This window comes from Acinonyx jubatus, chromosome B3 (assembly GCF_027475565.1).
Source record: "Acinonyx jubatus isolate Ajub_Pintada_27869175 chromosome B3, VMU_Ajub_asm_v1.0, whole genome shotgun sequence".
Taxonomy (NCBI): Eukaryota; Metazoa; Chordata; class Mammalia; order Carnivora; family Felidae; genus Acinonyx; species Acinonyx jubatus.
In genome coordinates, this window is record NC_069386.1 from 60,878,112 (window position 1) to 60,899,017 (window position 20,906).

The window sequence follows — 20,906 nt, forward strand, 5'->3', positions numbered from 1 at the left end:
AAATATGATGCTGTGACTTACATCGTAGTGGCTGAGACAAAACCTTTGGATATCTTTTCGTTCTTAAATAAAAACTCAGCAGTTCAGTAGGCTTTAGTTGACTTGCTCGCTATTGGGTTTAACTTTGTCCTTTGATATTCCAGGTGTTAATGAAGAAAGCTGTTTCTCCTTCCTTCGCTTTATCGATGTATCGCCAGCAGAAATGGCAAACCTTATGCTTCAGGGACTTTTGGCCAGGTGAGAAGTTTGCTTAATTTGATGACAGGGCAGTTGGGGATAAATAGGGAGAGAGGTTGGAGTGTGAAATTAAACATTTACTATTATATCATCTTAACGAGGCTTTTTTTTTTCTTGTTAAGGGTAAAAATTGTTATAAGGGAGTTCTAATTTTCTTTGGTCATTTAATAATTGCATGATACTTCATAATATACCTTATATAAAAATTATTTAGGCTTCCCCCTCCCCCAAATGCTACCAGAACTTTTTTAAGTCGTCTTAATTTCTAGTTAGTTTAGTATGTTGTATTTGCTTCCACAGGGCAAATAATGGCCATTGAGTCCTTTAGTTAGTAGTGATTGCAGCATAGCCTACCTTAAGTCTTCTGGGAAATTTAGTTCTATATTTTTTTTCTCTGGAATAATGGCTTTCACTTAATGTTATTATTTTGTATTTACATAATAAATAGTGACCTTGTTAGAAAAGACTATTTCCCTGATATGAGGATGTTTTTATAATAGAATTTTTGTGATAAAGTTAAATATTCTTTAAGCGAGGAGCTTTACGGAGGATTTTAGTTTTCATAGTAGCAAACCAAGTTATGCCAAAGATAGAATTTATGGAAGAAAAGTACGAAACAGCTTTATCTGAAAGAAGGAAAGAACTGTTTGTAAATGTTGAAGATTTACAAAAGAGACATGTGAATGAAAGACAAGGTTCCTCGCTGCTATGAACTACCCTCAAACCTCCATGGAGCACTGAATAAGCATGTCTGCTGTGGTTTGTTTCAGATGGTTAGCTCTTTTCCTGTCTCTGAAAGCCTCCTACAGGCTCCATCAGCTGCGCTCCTGGGGAGAGCCAGAAGGGGAAAGCCAGCAGAGATATCTGAGAAACAAGGATTTCCTTCTTGGGGTTAATTTTCCACTCTCCTTTCCCAACCTTTGCAGCTGCCCTTTGTTAAAGGTAAGCACTTATTTCACCATCACTTATCCATGTTAGTACTCCCCTTTCCTTTGCATCACTAAAAGTAATAATAAAGTAAGTGAGGGCCTGATGAACCCAAAATTTCCAGAGGAAGCAGTGTACTGAGTTATAATTTAATATATTGATGGTGTGTGTGTGTGTGTGTGTGTATCATGTGTCTATGCATATGTGTATATTTAATGTGTATTTTGTATATAATTTTATTATAAAGCGCACAGATATTAAATATACAAGTCTTTAAATTTATTCATGTGTATACACTTGTGTAACTACTAAATTATACCTAGATTAAGGTATAGAACATTTCCAGCACCCAGAAGTCTGCCTCAGACATCTTCCCATTTGATACCTCTAGTTCAGAACAAACCAACTATTCTTTCATCATAGGTTATTTTTACCTGTGTTCTTGACCTTAATGTAAATGGAATTACCCAGTATGTGCACTTTTATGTCTAGCTGCTTTCCCTTAATATTGTGTGATTCATCCATGTTGTATTATAGCATTTCTTTTTAATACCATGAAGCATTTTATTGTCTGAATAGACCACAATTTATTAACCTGTACTACTGTTGGTGGATATTTAGGTTGCTTCCATTTTGGGGCTATTGTAAATAAAAGTGCAATGCATATTCTTGTACATGTCTTTTGATAAATGTAAGCACTCATTTCTTTGGGGTTTATATCCAGGAATGAGATTGCTATATCATCAGGTACATATAGGTTTAGATTTAGTAGCCACTGCTAAACAGCAAAATGGTTTTAGAAATTTTTCAAAATGGTTTTAGGAATTTATACTCCCACAAGCAATGTGAGAAGTGTGCTACTGTTCATCATCCTTGCCTGTACCTGATATTGTCAGTCCATTTTGTTCAATTTGCAGTGTGATCTTGTTGTGATTTTAAGTTCCATTTCCATGAAAAATAATGATGTTGAATACCTTTTCATATAATTGTTTTGGCCATTGTAGAATAGTAAGGGAGAAAGTGACAGAACATAAGGGTATACATGTAGGTCCATATCATAAGGGACACCATCAGTTACTGCAAGGATTTGGATTTTATTTTGAATGAAATGGGTAACACTGGAGAATTTTGAGAAGAGATTTATATATTTATATGTTACAGTCCTTCAACAGAAGTAAAAGTTTAGAAGGCATGGCATTATCCTTGTGTCCTCTAGAAAATTTAATGGGTCATTAGTCTTATAGTTAATTGCTACTGAATGCCCGATATTCTTTGGTTGAATATGGTATTTGCCCCCTGTACACTGAAGAACCCATATGATCTCTGTTTCCCCAATTGGTTTCTCAAGCATTGCTCCATGTGCTTTTTTGGACTCTGGAGATAAGACTGGTAATGTAAAACAGACAGTAGAATTAGATTCCGGTCCTACTGGAATAATGTAGTCAGTGGTGGCAGGGTGACTTCTATTAGTGAGATACTGTCTGATAAAGAGTTGCTTAACTTCCTATTGACTGATTTCACCTACGTTTGGTAGTTTTTTATTACTCTAGTTATAAATAGTTGCTAGTTTTATTTTTGGTACAGAAAGCACCATTTTCTTAAGAGTTTATTATGTATTCTTACGTAGATACTTGCATCTTACTTAACACTCACATATGCCTTCCCATATGTGTATTCAAACACACCATAGTGTGTTCAGTGCATGTGTTCATTGAGGTCCTTGTATCAATTAATTTCCTGAGGGGCACCTAGGTCAGTTAAGCATTGAACTCTTGATTTTTGTTCAGGTCATGATCTCATGGTTTGTGAGTTCAAGCTCTGTGTCAGGCTCTGTGCTAAGAGTGTAGAGCCTGCACACGTGCTTTCTCTCTCAAAATAAATAAACTTAAAAACAAAATGTATATTCTGAGAAATTCAGATGTGGGCAGTATGCCTTATGGGAAATTGGTAGTGAAATCTTTAAGTTTATCTAATTGAAGTTAGATTTGCTTTCATTTCCTCTTTAATTTCATGTTGTAAATGAATACTTGCTGCCATAGTGGCTTACTGTGTATACTAACTTGCTGAACCCCAGTAGGTTGCAGGTAGCTGAAAGCTAATTCTTTATGTGTAGAAACACTGTTCTGCTTTCGGTCTCATCATCCTTATCTCCAACACGTATATATTGATATATCAGCCAGGCAGTCTGTTTTGCCAGAGTTTGTTGATCTATTCTAAGAAATTACTGCTTTCAACTAAGCAGAATTATCTTTACGTGGTATCTAGCCTTAAAGGTTAACATAACTTCTGAATTAATTATTTTGTTGAGATTCCATATGTAACAATTAATAAAAATATAATAAAGCTCATTATATCTGTGGCCTTTGAAGTGTGACCACAACTCTGTATTTTTTCTTAATATTTTATATCACCACCTGATAAGCGTATAGATATACAAAATATTACATACACATACATAACTCTTTGTAACGGTATTCACAAAACAATACTTAGCCTTCATGTACAATGTACTGATTTTTTTCTCGTTTTTTTTTTTTTTTAACGTTAGTTAAACCTACTAAAAAATGACATCATGACTCTCACTGCTCACAGTTTGAAAACTACAGCATTACACGGCTCCATAATATTAGAATAGCCAGAGGACTAAGTAAAGAGAGTCACCATGTAGAAGATTCTGGATCATTCTTTTTAATAGTAAGAAAAGAAAGAAACTAACATTTGGAGCTTATGAAGAGTCTCACTTTCTGAATATGGAAGAGAAGACCAGAGGTTGCTCAGAAAGCAGTATGCACATTTCACTGTGTAGTTACCCTGACCTGTAGTTAGCAGTCAAGGTCCATCTCTTGGTATATTCTGGTACGTACCTGTTATATCCCTGGTATTCAAAGATTATATAAATAAAGATAAGTAATTTTTTAAAAGTTTTTAAAATTAAAAATTTTTTAGTGTTTATTTTTGAGAGAGAGAGAGGGAGACAGGATCCCAGGCAGGCTCCACACTGTTAGCACAGAGCCCATTGTGGGGCTCGATCCCACGAACCATGAGATGAGATCATGACCTGAGCTGAAATCAGTAGTCAGATGCTTAACTGACTGAGCCACCTAAGCGCCCCAAAGATAAGTAATTTTGAATGAACCCAGCTGATTCAAACTTGAACAAAGTAGTTCATTATGGGAACTATCCCCCAAGAATGACTTTGTTAGAATATGTCTATTACTACTACTTTCCTGTTTCTCACACTGGCTTCTGTGAACAGATTTTTTTTTATTCAGGAAGCATTTATCTAGAGAACATTGGTTTTGTCTGTTTTGCAAAGCAGAGTAGAGAAGGAAATTTAGGACGCCTAATCTTTTATTTTTATTTAATTATTTTATGTTTAAAAAAAAATTTTTTTTTTTAACGTTTATTTATTTTTGAGACAGCATGAATGGGGGAGGGGCAGAGAGAGAGGGAGACACAGAATCTGAAGCAAGCTCCAGGCTCTGAGCTGTCAGCACAGAGCCCAACACAGGGCTCGAACTCACGGACCGTGAGATCATGACCTGAGCCGAAGTCAGATGCTTAAATGACCGAGCCACCCAGGCGCCCCAATTTTATGTTTATTTTTGAGAGAGAGAGAGAGAGAGAGACCGGAAGAGAGAGAGCGTGAGTTGGGGAGGGGCAGAGAGAAAGGGAGACACAGAATCTGAAGCAGGCTCCAGGCTCTGAGCTGTCAGTGCAGAGTGCACCACGGAGATCAGACTCATGATTTTTGAGATCATGACCCCAGCTGAAGTCAGATGCTCAACCTACTGAGCCTCCCAGGGACCCTGGATGCCTAATCCTTTAGAACAGATGTCCAAAATTCATAAGTTAAGAATATAAAAGTTAAAACTTAAGATGCATAATATTTTAGCATACATACACACACCTACATACACTTTGAGGGGCGCATAGATGGCTTAGTTAAGCGTCTGACTCTTGATTTTTAGCTCAGGTCATGATGTCATGGTTCATGGGATTGAGTCCTGCGTTTGGCTCTGCAGTGACACCATGGCACCTGCTTAGGATCCCCCCCCCCCCCCCAATCTCTGCCTCTCCCTCACTCATGCACATGCTGTCTCTCTCTCAAAATAAATAAACTTTAGGGAAAAAAAATACTTTGAAATTTCATAGTCTACTCTGATCCTGGCAGTTTTCCATTAAAAAAAAAAAAAAGATTGACAAAAATGAGTCTCTTTTCAAAAGATAGCTCATCAAATATTGGATAACAGCATTGAGGTTTAAATGTAATGATTATCTATTGTGCTGATGTTTGAATTTATCAATTGATTTTTAAATACAAAGTCTTGGGCTCTTCTGTGTGGGATAAATACATCATGTGTGGTTTGTGCCTTTCATTCATGATATGACTTGTTTGCTGTTCTTGAGGTTTAAAAAAATACTTCTGGCACGATGGATATAATTTACAAATCTTGTGGAAGATGACTTTATTTAAATAGGGATCTTACTATGGAATCTCAGAATTTTTTATTTTCACAGAAAATAGACTTACAACTGTGTTTACTATTTTCAGTAAATGTCCTAATAGTATAACGTGCGAGGTATTTGCTATAATTCAGATGGTGAATTACAAACTTAGGAAGGGCAAGAAAAGTTTTGAAAGATTATAAAAAGACTGACATAAATGTGGAGTCCATCTTTAAAAGTCGGAGTGGGAGGAAGAAAATTTGGGAGTGACACGCAGTACCCTAACAAAGTTATTAGGGAAGTTAAATTTTTTTTCTAACAAAATTAGTGACTCTTGAACTCAACAATTCTAAGAAAAGCTAACTTGATTCTGAAAAGAGCATTTGCTTTGCTTTAGTAGATAATAAGCCAAATGGATTAGAGAGACAGAAGTAATAGGTGTTGTATGTATAATAAAACTTTTTATGTCTTCTTTTTTGTTGCCTTGGCTGTCCTTCTAGAGATATTAACATGCATATGGGGAAGTGCATAAATCTTAAGTGTACATACAGCTGGATTACTTCACAAAATACTATTGGAACTCTACTCCAGAAGTCTCTTGTGCCTACTTCCTTCCATTCACTCTTCCTCTCCACTGCCTTGACCTCCCCACAAGAGTCACTGTAGGGAAATATTTGGTTGTTATAACTCCTTTTGTGAATATTACTCTATGCAACTTTTAGTGAAAATTCATATGTATTTTGTGGGATATATATCTAGTAGTCAAATTGCTAAATCATGGAGTATGCATATGGTCATCTTTAATAGATAATGTCGAACAATTTTCTAAAACAATTGCACCAATGTTTTCGTTCTCATTAACATTATATGAGAGTTTCTAGTTGCTCCACATCCTTGCCAAAATGTATTAGTTATTGTTTGTTCATTTTAGCTCTTCTTTGTGGTGGTATCTCATTGTGGCTTTAAATTACATTTTTCTTATGAATAATGATATTGAGTATTTTTTCTACTGCTTATTGGCCATTTGGATAACCTCGTTTATGAAATTCTTATTCAAGACATTGCTTATTTTTCTATTAGGGTATCTGTATTTTCTTAGTGACTTGTAGTTCTTTATGTATTGCAGATTTCTTCTCCCCTGCAGCTAACTTTTGCAAACTCAACAGTGTCTTTTGTTAAATAGTTAGCATTTTTGTGTCGTGTTGAAGAAATCTTTGCCTATACAAAGGTCATGAAGATAATCCTGTATGTTTTTCTTCAAAAGTTTTTTCGATGTACCTTTCACATTCAAATCTACAAGGAATTTTGGTAGTTTTTTAGTCTGGTAAAGGTTATCTTTTTTTTTTTTTTTTACATATAGATATCCATATTCATTTGACCCAACTCTATTTTTGAAAAGACCATCCTTACTGCACTCAGCATCGTTTTTGCCAAATCAGTGGCTGTATCTATATGGGTCATTGTTCCATTAGTCCATTTGTCTATCCTTGAACCAGTACCACTCTTTTTTTTTTTTTTTAATTTATTTACTTTTGAGAGAAACAGAGACAGCTTGAGTAGGGGAGGGGCAGAAAGAGAAAGAGAGAGAAAGAATCCCAAGCAGGTTCCATGCTGTCAGCACAGAGTCTGATGCGGGACTCGAAGTCACAAAACCATGAGATCATGACCTGAGCCAAAATCAAGAGTCAGACGCTTAACGGACTGAACCACCCAGGTGCCCCAAACCAGTACCACTCTTTCTTAACCTATAGCTTCATAATAAGTCTTAATAACTGGTAGCACAGATCCTCTAGCTTCGTTTTTCTTCAGTATTGGCTTTGGCTGATCTTGGCTCTTTGCATTTTTATGTAAATGTTATCTTTGTATTATTATTTGTTTACATTGTTATGTAAATTTTAGAATCAGCTCATAAACCTTATTTTTTTGTTTAATGTTTATTTTGAGAGAGAGAGAGAGAACATGAGCAGGGGAGGGGCAGAGTGAGAGGGACAGAGAGAATTCCAAGCAGGCTTTGTGCTGTCAGCTCAAGGCCATCGCGACCACAAGATCACAGCCTGAGCTGAAATCAAGTCGGTTGCTCAACCGACTGAGCCACCCAGGTGCTCCTAGAATCAGCTCATAAATCTTATTTTAAACTCTTTAGCATTGTAGATACACAGGCCACTGTTCTCCAAATGTTTTTTTATTATGTCCCCCTGTTAATTAAACAGACTTAACGCATTTTGCCAATACCTATATATTATTTAAAATGTTATACATGTACCAACATGTTACTGTTATTTACATTGTGAATTTTACATTTGAAGTTTTTTTGGAGACTATTTGGACAGTAAAAGAAGCCTAATTGAGTAAGGAATGGTGATGGAGGGGAAGACCCAGTATTTCCTTGAGGAAATACTCCCTTTTCTTCACAAACCCTTCTCTCTTTCTCTTCATGCTATTTTTAATTGTAGGATACCACGAGCCAATTGGATTGAGTGAAAAGTGTGCATTGATTTGTGTCAGAAGAACTTACTGATTGAATGAATCTCTAGTGGTAGAATGTGATCTTGGCTTAATGGTTAATGCTCCTTTTTTCTGCTGATTCAGGCTACCTTCAGAGTAGCCTCCTCTCAGTGTTAGTCTACACCCGCAGAGATCGCATGTAATCAGTGTTGTTTACCACCCTGTTAGCTCACCTGCTGTGAGCAAGGTGTGTTAACAAGGTTAAAACCTGTTTTCGGGTTTGAAAAATTATTCAGGTATGTAATAAAAACACACACAAACTTAAGGACTTTAAAAACACAAATGAGGGGCGCCTGGGTGGCTCAGTCGGTTGAGCGTCTGACTTCAGCTCAGGTCACTATCTCGCGGTTTGTGAGTTCGAGCCCTGAGTCAGGCTCTGGGCTGATGGCTCAGAGCCTAGAGCCTGCGTCTGATTCTGTGTCTCCCTCTCTCTCTGCCCCTCCCCCATTCATGCTCTGTCTCTCTCTGTCTCAAAAATAAACAGACATTAAAAAAAAAATAAAAATAAAAACAAAACAAATGATTCACTTTAAGAGTGGAAAGAAGACAATTAACTGCCAGATTGATGGTAGATGATTAGTGGTAAAGTTTAGAATGGGAAATCACCTTAGATTGAAATGGACAAAAAGTCGTTATAGAAATTGTATTGTTTTAATTGGATTTTGAGTGATAAGGATCTGGGTGGGAGGAAGAATATTACAAGTTAAAGACTGGAACTAAAATAAAAGACAGTAGTGAGAGAAAGGGCCAGAAAGGTAAATTGTACGAATCTTTGAATGCCAGTCTATTGGGTGTAGATATTAACCTAGGAGACTCAGCCTTTTCTTGGCTTACTTTCTTGATGCTACAGTTATAGCCTAGGGGAAATTAACTTTTGGTGGCTGCTATCAAGCAATGGGAGGGAGTACTCTAATAGCCAGTTTCATGAAGGCCACTTAATCACTCAGATCACTAAGCACACCAGTGAGGGATCTCTGTCATTGGTATTTGATGAAAATTAATCTCAAGAGTGTGGTGTCAAGAAATATTGGACACAGGAGTCCATGTTAAGGAGAATGTTGAACAAAAGTTGTGAGTATCAAGTACTAAGGACTCAACAGAAATGGTTGTAACTAAAAGATTATGAAGCAGGGGTCAAGGGATTCTGATTTATTTCAATATGGAGGAGCATTGTCAGTGAAGGAATCATTTCCAAAACCAGAGTTCAAGAGAAGATCCAGAGAGAATGATAAATTCTATATTAAATGTAAAGCAAACACACAGGAGTAAGATTAGTAAGTCTTTGTTGTTATGAGTGCAGATTGAACACAGAAGCCCGTAGGGATTTACAGGGAGAAAGATGCTGGTTAGGAATTGTGGAAAGTAGGTAATGAAGTGTGACAGTCAAAAAGAAGAATAGGAAGGTATTTCAGGAAGGACACTTGGGTTTAAGGCAGAGTTGCATTGTAGGAGAGAGGAGACTCAGATTTGAAGACTAAAATAGAAAAAGGCAGCAAAGGGAGAGATTGAACATGCAAGAGAGACAATTGATGGGGATGCAAAGTAGTTAAGTATCCTTTTTGTATGGCAGAAAACTCCAGTGAATACTGTTAGGAGCTCTGTAGTTAATAGGAAGGTACTCTCTACCACAAAGAATATTTTACTCTGAAACTAAGCTTAACATGAAAAAAGAAAGTGTTGTTAAGCAGCAGTTCTATCCTTTTATTTTTCATCATTCCTTTTCCTTGCCCAAGTGAGAATGCAGTTTAGCTGTTTGGACATTTTATATAGTAGCCCCTCTTGTGTTTGGGGCCTTGCATTTACGAAGTTAAATGAATGTTTCCTGAATGACTTAGTATTGGTGTGTTGTGTTTGTATTAGTTTTTCCTTTGGAACTTGGTGTGTATTCTCATCTAAGGGAATGTCCTCCAGCCTGAAATTAAGTATGATCTTAACTTCAGTACTTAAAATAGAATTTTGTGAAGAGTTATAACATTTCCTTGGAGGTTGAGAAATGTGGTAGGATTGGTAACTTGTTTGATCATCCATTGATTTTATCAGTGGATACATTGATTGTACATCAGTTATTTTCACCTGCAGTTGTTTTTGATCAGGAGCTTGGGAGCAACTTGGGTTGGTGGTTCTGGCTCAGAAAATCTTAGAAAGTTAAAGTCAAGATGTCAGCTAAGGTTACAGTTATTTGAAAGATTGACTATAGCCATAGGAGCTACTTCCAAGGTAGCTCACTTACATGCCTAGCAAGTTGGTGTTGGCTGTTGGCTCAAGGCCTCAGTTCCTTTCTGTGTCGACTTTTACATGGGGCTGCTTGAGTATCCACATCCCAGATAAGTGATTTCAGAGAGAGAAAGTGCAAGAAGGAGCCACACTGCCTTTTATGACCTAGTTTTGGGAGTTCTGCAAGGAGAGTAAAGTAGGCTTTACCTTTTGAAGAGAAAGATACCAAAGAATTTGTGGACATATCTTAAAATGACCAGAGCCTGTTACTGCTGGGCTGATGCCTTTATATTACTTTTTTCATGATAAAGTTTGTTTTGGTATTCCCAGTTCTGAGATTTTGGCCTGGGCTATTGATGGGTTCAGACTGTGATGTGACATCACGAAAGTTCTTAAATTGTGTTGCTAAGGATGTTGGTTTCGGGCGCCTGGGTGGCTCAGTTTTTTAAACGTCCGACTTTGGCTCAGGTCGTGATCTCGCAGTTTGTGAGTTCAAGCCCCGCATTGGGCTCTGTGCTGACGGCTCAGAGCCTGGAGCCTGCTTCAGATTCTGTGTCTCCCTCTCTCTCTGCCCCTTACCCACTCATGGTCTGTCTCTCTCTCTCTCTCTCTCTCTCTCTCTCTCAGTAATAAATAAATGTTAAGGAAAATTAAAAAAAAAAAATGTTGGTATCTCTCCCTGCTCTCTGTATCACTCATCTTGTCTACAGTTTTATTAGCCACAACAAATGTCAGCTGGGGAAGATACTAAATACATAATGGTATCTGGCTTTCATTTTCAGCAGGAATTCATAGCTCAAATGCCCTAAGTCCTTGTAAGCAAAATTTTTTTTATTGCAAGCTCTGTGTATTCTGTATCTTGCATTTTCATATGATTTGCCAAGTTCTGATTATGGAACTTTATTTGTAAACATAATGGAAAGATGATATTTTTCCAACTCTTCGTTTTGCCTTCGTTTATGGTACTAGAAAATGGAATAAATAGCTTTGTTTCACTATGCAAAGTAAACACAAATTATGTTTTAAAATTTTGATGGAAGTGGGGTGCCTGGCTTGCTCAGTCAGTGAAGTATGTGATCTTGATCTCGGGGTTTTGAGTTCATGCTGCACATTGAGTGTGGAGATTACTTAAATAAAATATTTAAAAACAACAACAGTAAAGTTTTGATAGGAAACATGCAACTTGAATCCAGATTCCATGTTCAAGATCAATTTTAAAGATGAATTTTGGGGTGATTCATTTTTTTTTTTCTTATGTAATCTTTATGCCCACTGTGGGGTTCAAACTCATGACCCTGAGATCAAGGGTTGTGTGCTGTACCAACTGAGCCAGCCAGGCACCCTTGGGATTATTCTTAAGTGGACAGACCTGAAAGAAAAGAGGAGGGAAAATGGTAAAATTGGAAACACGTGTCAGAATTCTTTTTCTTGTGCTCTTCAAATAATTTTACATAAAATTCCTTTGGAGCTACCAAATTAGCTTTGAATTAATTTTCCAACATTCAGCTTTGTCCTCTTAATGCAGAATATTCTTCATTCTCTTTGGTGCCTTCATTTGTTTTATAAAGAGTAGTAATTATTGTTCCAGCAGCCTGTCCTCTGAATATAGCTTCTTGTCATCAGATCCAGGTAAAGGCTTTGTTCTTATTCCTCTAAGGAGACAGATAATGAGCGTTGACTTAGCTACATGTTGTCATCTTGTTCCTAGTAAGCTACATCAGATCCCATACTACTTAGTCATTTAGCAGTCTAACCCAGTCCTTGCCTCTTTCTTTTCCATCATGGATGTGAATGAATCTACATGGTGAGAAGCTCCCCCCCCGCCCCCAGTATGCCTGTAAAACCCTTGTTCTCACTCTGCAGTGAATGTTAAGTTTGAATTCTGTGTTGCAGAGTTCAAGGAAATACCGTTCTCATAATACTGGCTTTGGGATAATATATAAACATGAAGAAACTAAGAACTAGGCTAAGCACACAGATCAGATGACACTTAGGGGTGTTTTAAACAAAGTTTAGGGCCTTTTAAACTCTAACTTGACGCGAATGCTTGTCTGGTATTTCTTTCTCTTGTGATGCTTGTGCAGCAAAAGTCAGCATGGTTCTCTGTGTTCCACTTGATTTTTTTTTTATTTTATTTTTTTAACGTTTATTTATTTTTGAGACAGAGAGAGAGCATGAACGGGAGAGGGTCAGAGAGAGAGGGAGACACGGAATCTGAAACAGGCTCCAGGCTCTGAGCGGTCAGCACAGAGCCCGACGCGGGGCTCGAACTCACGGAGTGTGAGATCGTGACCTGAGCCGAAGTCGGCCGCTTAACCGACTGAGCCACCCAGGCGCCCCCCACTTGATTTTTTTTTATGCACTGCCCTGCTTTACTGGTGAGAATTTTAAGAAGGAATAGTAAGTAATTAGTTCATATTTTTCATAAATTCATTCTCACACACCTCCCTCCTGTGGGCTCTGGCCAGATCTCTTTTCTTGTACAGTTTTGTAGGGTTTAAAGAGTACAAGTCTCACACATATGAGTCTTTTCTCTTTTTAATATTGTTTTGCTTAGAAGAATAAGGACATGGCAGTCATCTTTTGCGGGGGGCAAAATGGATTTTATGCTGTATCCAGTTAAAAGTGATGACTGGCAGAAGTAGAGTACAAGGTATCCCCCGCTTTTCAAAAGCTCAAGCTTATGCCACTTCACTTTTAAGAAAGACCTGCATTCATACCTGTTTCACTTACTAAAAGAAATTGGAAAAGGATTTTTGCTTTTACAAAAAAAGGGCAAAAAGCGGAAATAGCGTTCAGCATTTATTTCACATTACAGAGGTGGTATGCACAGGAGCAGAGTGTGTCACTGCCAGTCTCCTTTCCCGGGAATGATACTCAGCATCAAACCTCCATAGCTCTGAACTGTGTCTATGAGCATCTGTGCTTTATCTCAATTTATTTTGTGCATCTGTTAGCAAGATGTGTTCTAAGGTATCAGAAAAGCTTAATTAAGAGAGGTTATTTTTTGGGCCTGGGAATGCTCAAAAATTTTTCCATAGAGAGTAATGGTAATTGCTTCTTGACTTTATGCCATTTCAACTTGTGAAAGGTTTCACAGGAAGTCTCTTTCGGGTGGCAGGGGAAAACCTGCACCAGTCTTGATTCCATCTCCTATATCAGTTTCAGTGAAACTGTTGTCATGGTAATGGTCTACATAGGCATCATGTGTGTTGGAAGCTTTACATACTCCACAGCTCTGTGAACTAGCTCATCAAACTTAAAGGGCATTTCAGATTTTGCGATTTAAAGTACGTAAAAAAATAAAATATGCGAGAGGATCTAAACATAAAGAATTGTTTTTGAAAAGAGTGGTGTTTAAGTTTTAAACACTGTTCTCTATTAAATGCTTGGAGAGCTTTGACTGCCTATTAAAGAAGAATCCCCCAAACAGGACATTTTCAAAAACTCATCTGCTAAATGTTAATTTGCAGCTACAGTATTTATATCTGTCATTATTTCTTGTATCCTGAAAGCTGCCAGTGCCTCTTGTGGAAAGCCCTGGGAAGCTGTTATATTCACCCTTTTTCTGTACTTTATTTTCTCCCGTTTTGTTTGGTCACTTAAAATATCTGAAAATAGAATCCATGTAGTCTAGCAGTTGATCTATAAACACTACACCCTTTCATTTAAAGTGAGACCTTTTCTCACAGACTCTTAATTATAGAGAATAAACTGATGGTTACCAGCAGGGAGGGAGGCTGGGGGAGGGATGATGGGGATTAAGGAGTTCACTTGTCATAATGAGCTTCCAGTGATTTATGGAATTGTTGAATCACTGTATTGTATCTCTGAATCTAATATAACACTGTATATTAACTAACTGGAATTAAAATAAAAACTTAAAAAGCAAAGAATAAAAAAGTGAGACCTTTTCCTCTGTATGTTTGATGTATTCTTCAAAAACAAAAGCAGAAAATTAAGTTCTGAGTCATGAGGAGCTAATGTTAACATAAATCTTCCTTTTAACTTTAAACAAGAGGTGGAGAATAAAGTATGGCCCCTTGTTAAATGGGTAAGTCTGTATCTGAGGGAAAAGCATCTTTATGTTTTGTGTGCTACACTGTGGCAAGAAGCGTACAGCTGTGGGGTCTTTCTGCCCTACTTATTTCCACTTGAGACTTTTTCACGGTACCAAAAGACTCTACAAAAGCCTGACTTCTCTGCTATGTGCATACTGTGGTTCTGATAGCAAGACACACACAGCTGCTAGTGCCTACAGGTTAATGAAGACACTCAAGAGCATGAGGAAGAGACAACAGCAAAACCTGTGACCACATCATAACCAAATCATGTCTCCCATAGTGTGACATTGTTTCTTTTTATTTGTTTTTGGCCAAAACAGACTAAAGAAGAGATGAACCTTCTTTTTTGTCCCTCTTTCACCTACTCGCCCAAGCATCTTATGCAATGATGTTTAAGGTGTCCTTCGTGTTCTTTGTTAAGCATTAAATTATTTTTGTAGGTGGCAGTGTTTAAGCAGCTGATGTTGTTCTGTGAAGGGAATGTGGGTAATGTGGTTAAGGACTACCTGTGCTAAGAGAGAATTGATGGAACCAGTGTTAAGAGAAAATAACCTGAGTAAAATATACTAGGAGTCGTCAGGTTTCTCTAAAGCTAAGGTTGTGAACGAGCATTTTGAACTAGTTAATTTTTTTTTTAATCTAGAATCAGAAAGCTAAAAATCATCTTACCTTAGTGAATTCCAATGAGAATACCATCTTAACCTAGCTCATATAAGACAAGTAGACATGTTCTAATTTGGGAATGAGCACTCCCAGGAGTAGAATTATCATTAGACTTTTTCCAGAAATATATCACAGATAACATATTGTGTTGAAAGGACTCCCTACAGTGAATGCTGTAACCCTAATAAATAACTACAATGTTGAAGAGAAAATAGTTGAAGGAAATGTTCATTCTTTCATCTTTTACTTTTATATTCTAGGAATGAAGTAAGAAACAGGCTTTGTTGAATTTTGCCATTTGAGAATACTTCAAACGAGGGTGACTTTAAGAGATACCTGACATGGGGTGCCGGGTGGCTCAGTCAGTTAAGCATCTGACTTCAGGTCAGGTCATGATCTCACAGTTTGTGAGTTCCAGCCCCACATCAGGCTCTCTGCGGACAGCTCAGAGCCTGGAACCTGCTTCAGATTCTGTGTCTCCCTCCCTCTGTCTCTCTCTGCCCCTCCCCTGCTTGCTATCTCTCTGTCAAAAATAAACATAGAGAAAGAGAGATCCCTGACACATTGTTTAGTTACTGCTCTGTATTTTTTTTTTTAAGTTTATTTATTTTGAGAGCAAGAATGCACACTCATGGGCCAGTGGCGGGGGGGTGGGGGGAGCGGTGGTGGGACACAGAAGGAGAGCGAATACCAGGCAGGCTCCATGCTGTCAGTGCATAGCCCGACGCAGGGCTCGATCTCATGAACTGTGAGATCATGACCTGTGCCCAAATCAAGAGTCAGATGCTTAACCAACTGAAGCCACCCAGGTGCCTTTAGTTACTGCTCTTTAGAAGTTAGTAAACAATTCAGAAGACTTAAGGTCAGCTACTGCTGCTACCTCAGCCACCTGGGTGGCAGTAGACACCATATCTAGCAACCCTGAACTACTATTGTATTTCGTCGATGTGAACACTAATTACTAGAGTCTTAACCACTTCTCTTCACCCCCTAGGAAGGGCAAGAGGGCTTACCACCAATAATAAAAAATGTGCTTGCAGAAAACAAAATTCAGTACCTTTGTCTATGCATTAGGAATTGGGTTTGTTTTTTGTAAGTGCATGTTCTTAACTATCCAGTGTTTCATATTGGAAGAACAGGGTGATACTCGACATAATAATCTTTGTAATGATCCTCACCCTAGGCATTCAGAAGATAATGGACATAAATATGTAGCAAAGTGGATGAACTTAAAAGATGCTAGCCAACATAAAGCTGAGAACACAGATACTGTTGAAAAACTATCAGAAGGTTAAAATTCTTTTCCGGGTAATGACAGAAACATGAACATCTAGAGAAAAATATCAAATACATCAAAACTGTGTAGGCCCATTGTTATAAAGTATTGTAAAGGCTTCCATACATTGTGGTTAGAAACCACTGGAGATGTCCCAGCTGTACTGAAAACAGTTAAAGCCTTTCAGTTTGTTCAGACCATTATTCTGAAAGTGCTGATTGGTTCATGGAAGCAGATTATGATACACATATCCTGCTAGACAACTTGAGATGATTTCCCTCATACTGATCCTGAAGAGCGCATTTATTTTGACAAAAATTATGAACAAACGTAACTGAGGAAAGAAGCCTTGAAGAGATTTGGTTTTGAAAGCTTTTAGTACTGAAATTATAACTATTATTCTTCTGTAGAGGGTCCTAGTTACTGTTCATCTTGCAGTTTGTTTTCTTGACCTTGTAACAGTGTATAAATTTGACGACTTTGTATATGTATTATCTTCATCTATATGGTTATTTAGGTTACCAACCTGCCTTATCTAAGAAAACTATAAAGAAAAAAAGTGAAGTCATCAAGAATGAAGATCCAAAGATAAAATGTCTAACATTGCACTGAAGATTTGCATCTGCAATAAAGAACACTGAATCCCACTGACACATTCTTTTATGTGAATGTACCAGACTTTTAAAAAGTCTTTCACAGGAATGGCTATAAACTGAAACTTTAACATGAGCTTTTAGTCTGATTAAAGTGTATTGTTATAGTAATATATATGAAGAATTTATGTTTTTAAAATGATGATCTGGTAAAGGTAGTAAAAAATTATTTCCTTTTCCTGAGCACTTGTATTGGTGTCCCCAAATAAAACAGCTCACCTTGCTGGAACTATAATTGACCCTTGAACAGCACGGGTTACAGTTGCTGATCCCCTGCAGTCAAAAATATGCATATAACTTTGGACTCCCCCAAAACTTAACCACTGATAGCCTGCTGTTGACAGGAAGCCTTACCAGTAACACATAATTTGTATGTAATATATGTTATATACCGTATCGTTAAAATAAAGTAAGCTAGAGAAAAGAATGTTAAAATCATAAGGAAGGGTCGCCTGGGTGACCCAGTCAGTTAAGCAACCGACTCAGTGTCAGCTCAGGTCATGATCTCAAGGTTCGGGAGATAGATCCCCATATCATTCTCCATGCTGACAGCACAGAGCCTGCTTGGGATTCTCTCTCTCTGCTCCTCCCCCACTTGCTTGCGTGTTCTCTCTCTCTCTCTCTCTCTCTCTCAAAATAAACTTAAAAAAATTGTAGGAAGGAGAAAATACATTTACAGTACTGTTCTGTTACTGCTGAAAAAAAAATCCATGTATAAGTGGACCCACACAGTTCAAACCCATGTTGTTCAAGGGTCAGCTGTACACTGCATTGTTAGTATACACACATGATGCTAAGCAGATGTACCTTAAAATTTTGGGAAGAAACGTTGGTCATCGTGTGTTTTTTTTTTTAATAATTTTTTTTTTTTAATGTCTGTTTTTGAGAGAACATGAGCTGGGGAGGGACAGAGAGAAAGAGAGAAACAGGATCCGCAGTAGGCTCTGTGCTGAGAACGAAGAGCCTGATGTGGCGCTGGGACTCACGAACTGTGAGATCATGACCTGACCTGAAGTCGGACACTTAACTGCCTGAGCCACCCACACGCCCTGGTCATCATGTTTAACTTAAGACATGAGTTTGCATCCATGGTATAACAAATGAACCAGACTTCCCCCTACATATGCATTGTGTCATCTAATGAACGTTATGTTCTTAACTATTTTATAATTAATAGTATCTTTCCCAGGAAAAGGTAGAATCAGAAGTGCCACTTGCTTATGGTATATTAATAAAGCCATGTTTTAAAATTAGCATGGACTCTGACTATATTATACATTTGGTTCTAAATACTGGTTGTTTATTAGGATTCATAATATTTACTAGAAGAATGTCTTTTAAGTCAGATGTTTAATATGTGACATTTTTTTCCGTTTTGCTTACATTAAACATAATTTGCATTATGGTACTAATTTGCATTTTTGTTTTGTAGTCTCTGGTTTTCAGCAGCCACTGCAAAGCAGTAAGTGGCTACTCAGACCAGGTCATCCATCAGCGGAGATCAGCTACCTCCTCACTTCGTTGCTGCCTGCTCACTGAACTGCCATCTTTTTTGTGTGTGGCCAGTCCACGAGTAAGTGCCACAAGAGGGAAGAAACAAAATAGATGATACTTGAAGAAATAAACCAACTTTTAAGAGATCCATTTCTTAAACACAAGTGTTTAAGCTGTTTGGACCTTGAGAAACATTAATCCTCAGTATTTAGAAAGCATACATGGTCCTGGCTTTGCCAAGGCAACACTCCTCCCTTTAAATTTTGTTGGTTAGAGAACTATTGTATGGTAAATAGGAATGGCTTCTTTGCCTGACCAAGTCTCTCCTGTGTAGTTCCTCTCATTTAGTCAGGAAGGAGCTCTGAACTATCATGGGAGCAAGCCATCTGTCACGTAGGTTATCACCAAACAGCAGGGTCAAGGACAGTGGAATATTTGATAAGGAGAGGGAGCTGTTTGTTACCTGCATTGAGGTTTTTGACGGTTTTTCAAGGGAGGGGGCTACATTGGGAGGGAGATTTGATCTGGCCTTATCGCTTCAGTGCAGTCTCCAAATAACAAAAGGAAACCTAACACTCCAGCATCACGAAACTTCTTCATCTGGTGTCCTCTCACTTTCCTTAGCAGCCCTGCTGAGACTGGTTCACAAGTATGTTCGCCCTAAAAAGTAACTGTTGTGCTGTGTTCACCATTCAGCAGTCCTAGTCTTATTTGCAGATTGGGAGCAGTGTCTGTTATGGTTTCAACATTGATCAACTGTTAGATGCCTCTTAACACCCCATTTATCAAAACTGGGCACTCTGGTGATATCTGACAGCATCACTGCAAAGGCTCCTCTTGGCCCAGTGCAGTGTTTTACTCTGCTTACCTCTTGTGCTCTTTCTTGTCCTTATTTTTTTTTTTTATTTTTTTTAACTTTTTTAATTTATTTTTGAGACAGGGAGAGACAGAGCATGAACAGGGGAAGGTCAGAGAAAGTGAGACACAGAATCTGAAACAGGCTCCAGGCTCTGAGCTGTCAGCACAGAGCCCGACGCAGGGCTCAAACTCACGGACCGCGAGATCATGACCTGAGCCGAAGTCAGCCGCTTAACCAACTGAGCCACCCAGGCGCCCCTTTCTTGTCCTTATTGATCAGAGCCAGACAGAAGCGCTCTTACAACACCAGAAGAAGTATATGAAGGGAGAGGGACAGAGTAGAGATGCACTAGACTCTGGTTAGAGCAGAGGACAAGTATCTGTCTTCCTGGCTCATTTCCTTTTGCTCTGGGGCATCTTCCAGTTAGCACGAAGACTCTTTAAGAGGCTGACATTCATTCATTCTTTATTTCCTCCTTTCTTTCTCTCTCTCTCTCTCTTTCTTCCTTCCTGCCTTCCTTCCTTCCTTCCTCCCTCCCTCCCTCCCTCCCTCTCAGAGCACGAGTCCGGGGGAGGGGCAGAGAGGGGCCTCCAAAGCGGGACGGGCAGCAAGCCCCGCTGGGGGGCTCAGACTCTTAAATGATGAAATCCTCGCCTGAGTCGAAGTCCGACTCTCGACTGACTGAGCCACCCAGGTGCACCAAGAGGCTGACATTTCTTACCCTTCTGTGTTTTCTCTTGTTTTCTGCACTCATCCTAGAAGGCCTACTGGTTTCACAGGCTCTTTAAAGAACGTGGAGCCTTTTGAATCTTCCTTAGTGATATTTTTCTGTCAGTATTTACGTCTGCTTGCATCCTTTATTAAGTTATCAAAGGTCAGAATCTGGCAGAGGGTCCCAAGAAAGTTGATGAGTGGAAACAAGATGGTAGTACTGAGTCGCACTGACTCCTGCCTGCCTTAACTTCTTCCTACTGATCCTGTACTACATGAACTTGATTCCTAGGCCACCGTTAACTTTGATTTATATTGGCTATCTAAATAGAAAATATTTAGATTTTATATGTATCCAGTTCTTCAAAGCATTTTTGGTCTTTGAAGCTTAAGTTGATGTAGGGAAATTCACTTTTTCTACAAAACATCCAAGGTCTGGTGTTTCTATAGAAAGCAGTCTTTAGACTTCATAGTTGTGTAGTTCGTTGCCTTCTCACTCTCCCAATATGATGTATATACTTAGAGACCTAATAAGAGGAAGTCTGGATTTCTGAGAGGGATCTCTAGACATTTTCACTTCTCATATCCCCAATGTTTTATAGAGCCAATTAAAAAGTGAAATGCCTTGGACCATCATTGCATTTATAGGCATGAAGATTCCTCATTTGTTCCACTCAGAGCTGTATAGCTAACTACTCTGAAGAACAACTCCACTCTCCCAACATACTCAAACACGCATACCCAAACTGTACTACTAGAGACTTGTTTTCTGAGGAGCCCAAAATCTAAACTATCATGCCAGATGCTTTTTCCCTAAAGAACAATAAATAATGAGTAGCTTAGAGAAGACCATA

At 38.3% G+C, this 20,906-nt stretch overlaps 1 protein-coding gene across 4 annotated transcripts in view; it reads left to right on the plus strand.

Moving 5' to 3' along the window:
• The window catches only part of INO80 (INO80 complex ATPase subunit), a 140,868-nt gene that overhangs the window by 69,801 nt on the left and 50,161 nt on the right, over nucleotides 1-20,906 (plus strand). For all 4 annotated transcript variants that reach the window (XR_008299228.1, XR_008299230.1, XR_008299229.1 and 1 more), the window contains exons 23-25: nucleotides 144-237; nucleotides 1,008-1,179; nucleotides 18,421-18,561. Coding sequence is in view for 1 of the 4 variants with exons in the window: in XM_027066971.2 (XP_026922772.1) it covers nucleotides 144-237; nucleotides 1,008-1,179; nucleotides 18,421-18,561 (407 nt within the window). In the remaining 3 variants the exon portion in view is untranslated. The remainder of the gene's footprint in view (nucleotides 1-143; nucleotides 238-1,007; nucleotides 1,180-18,420; nucleotides 18,562-20,906) is intronic.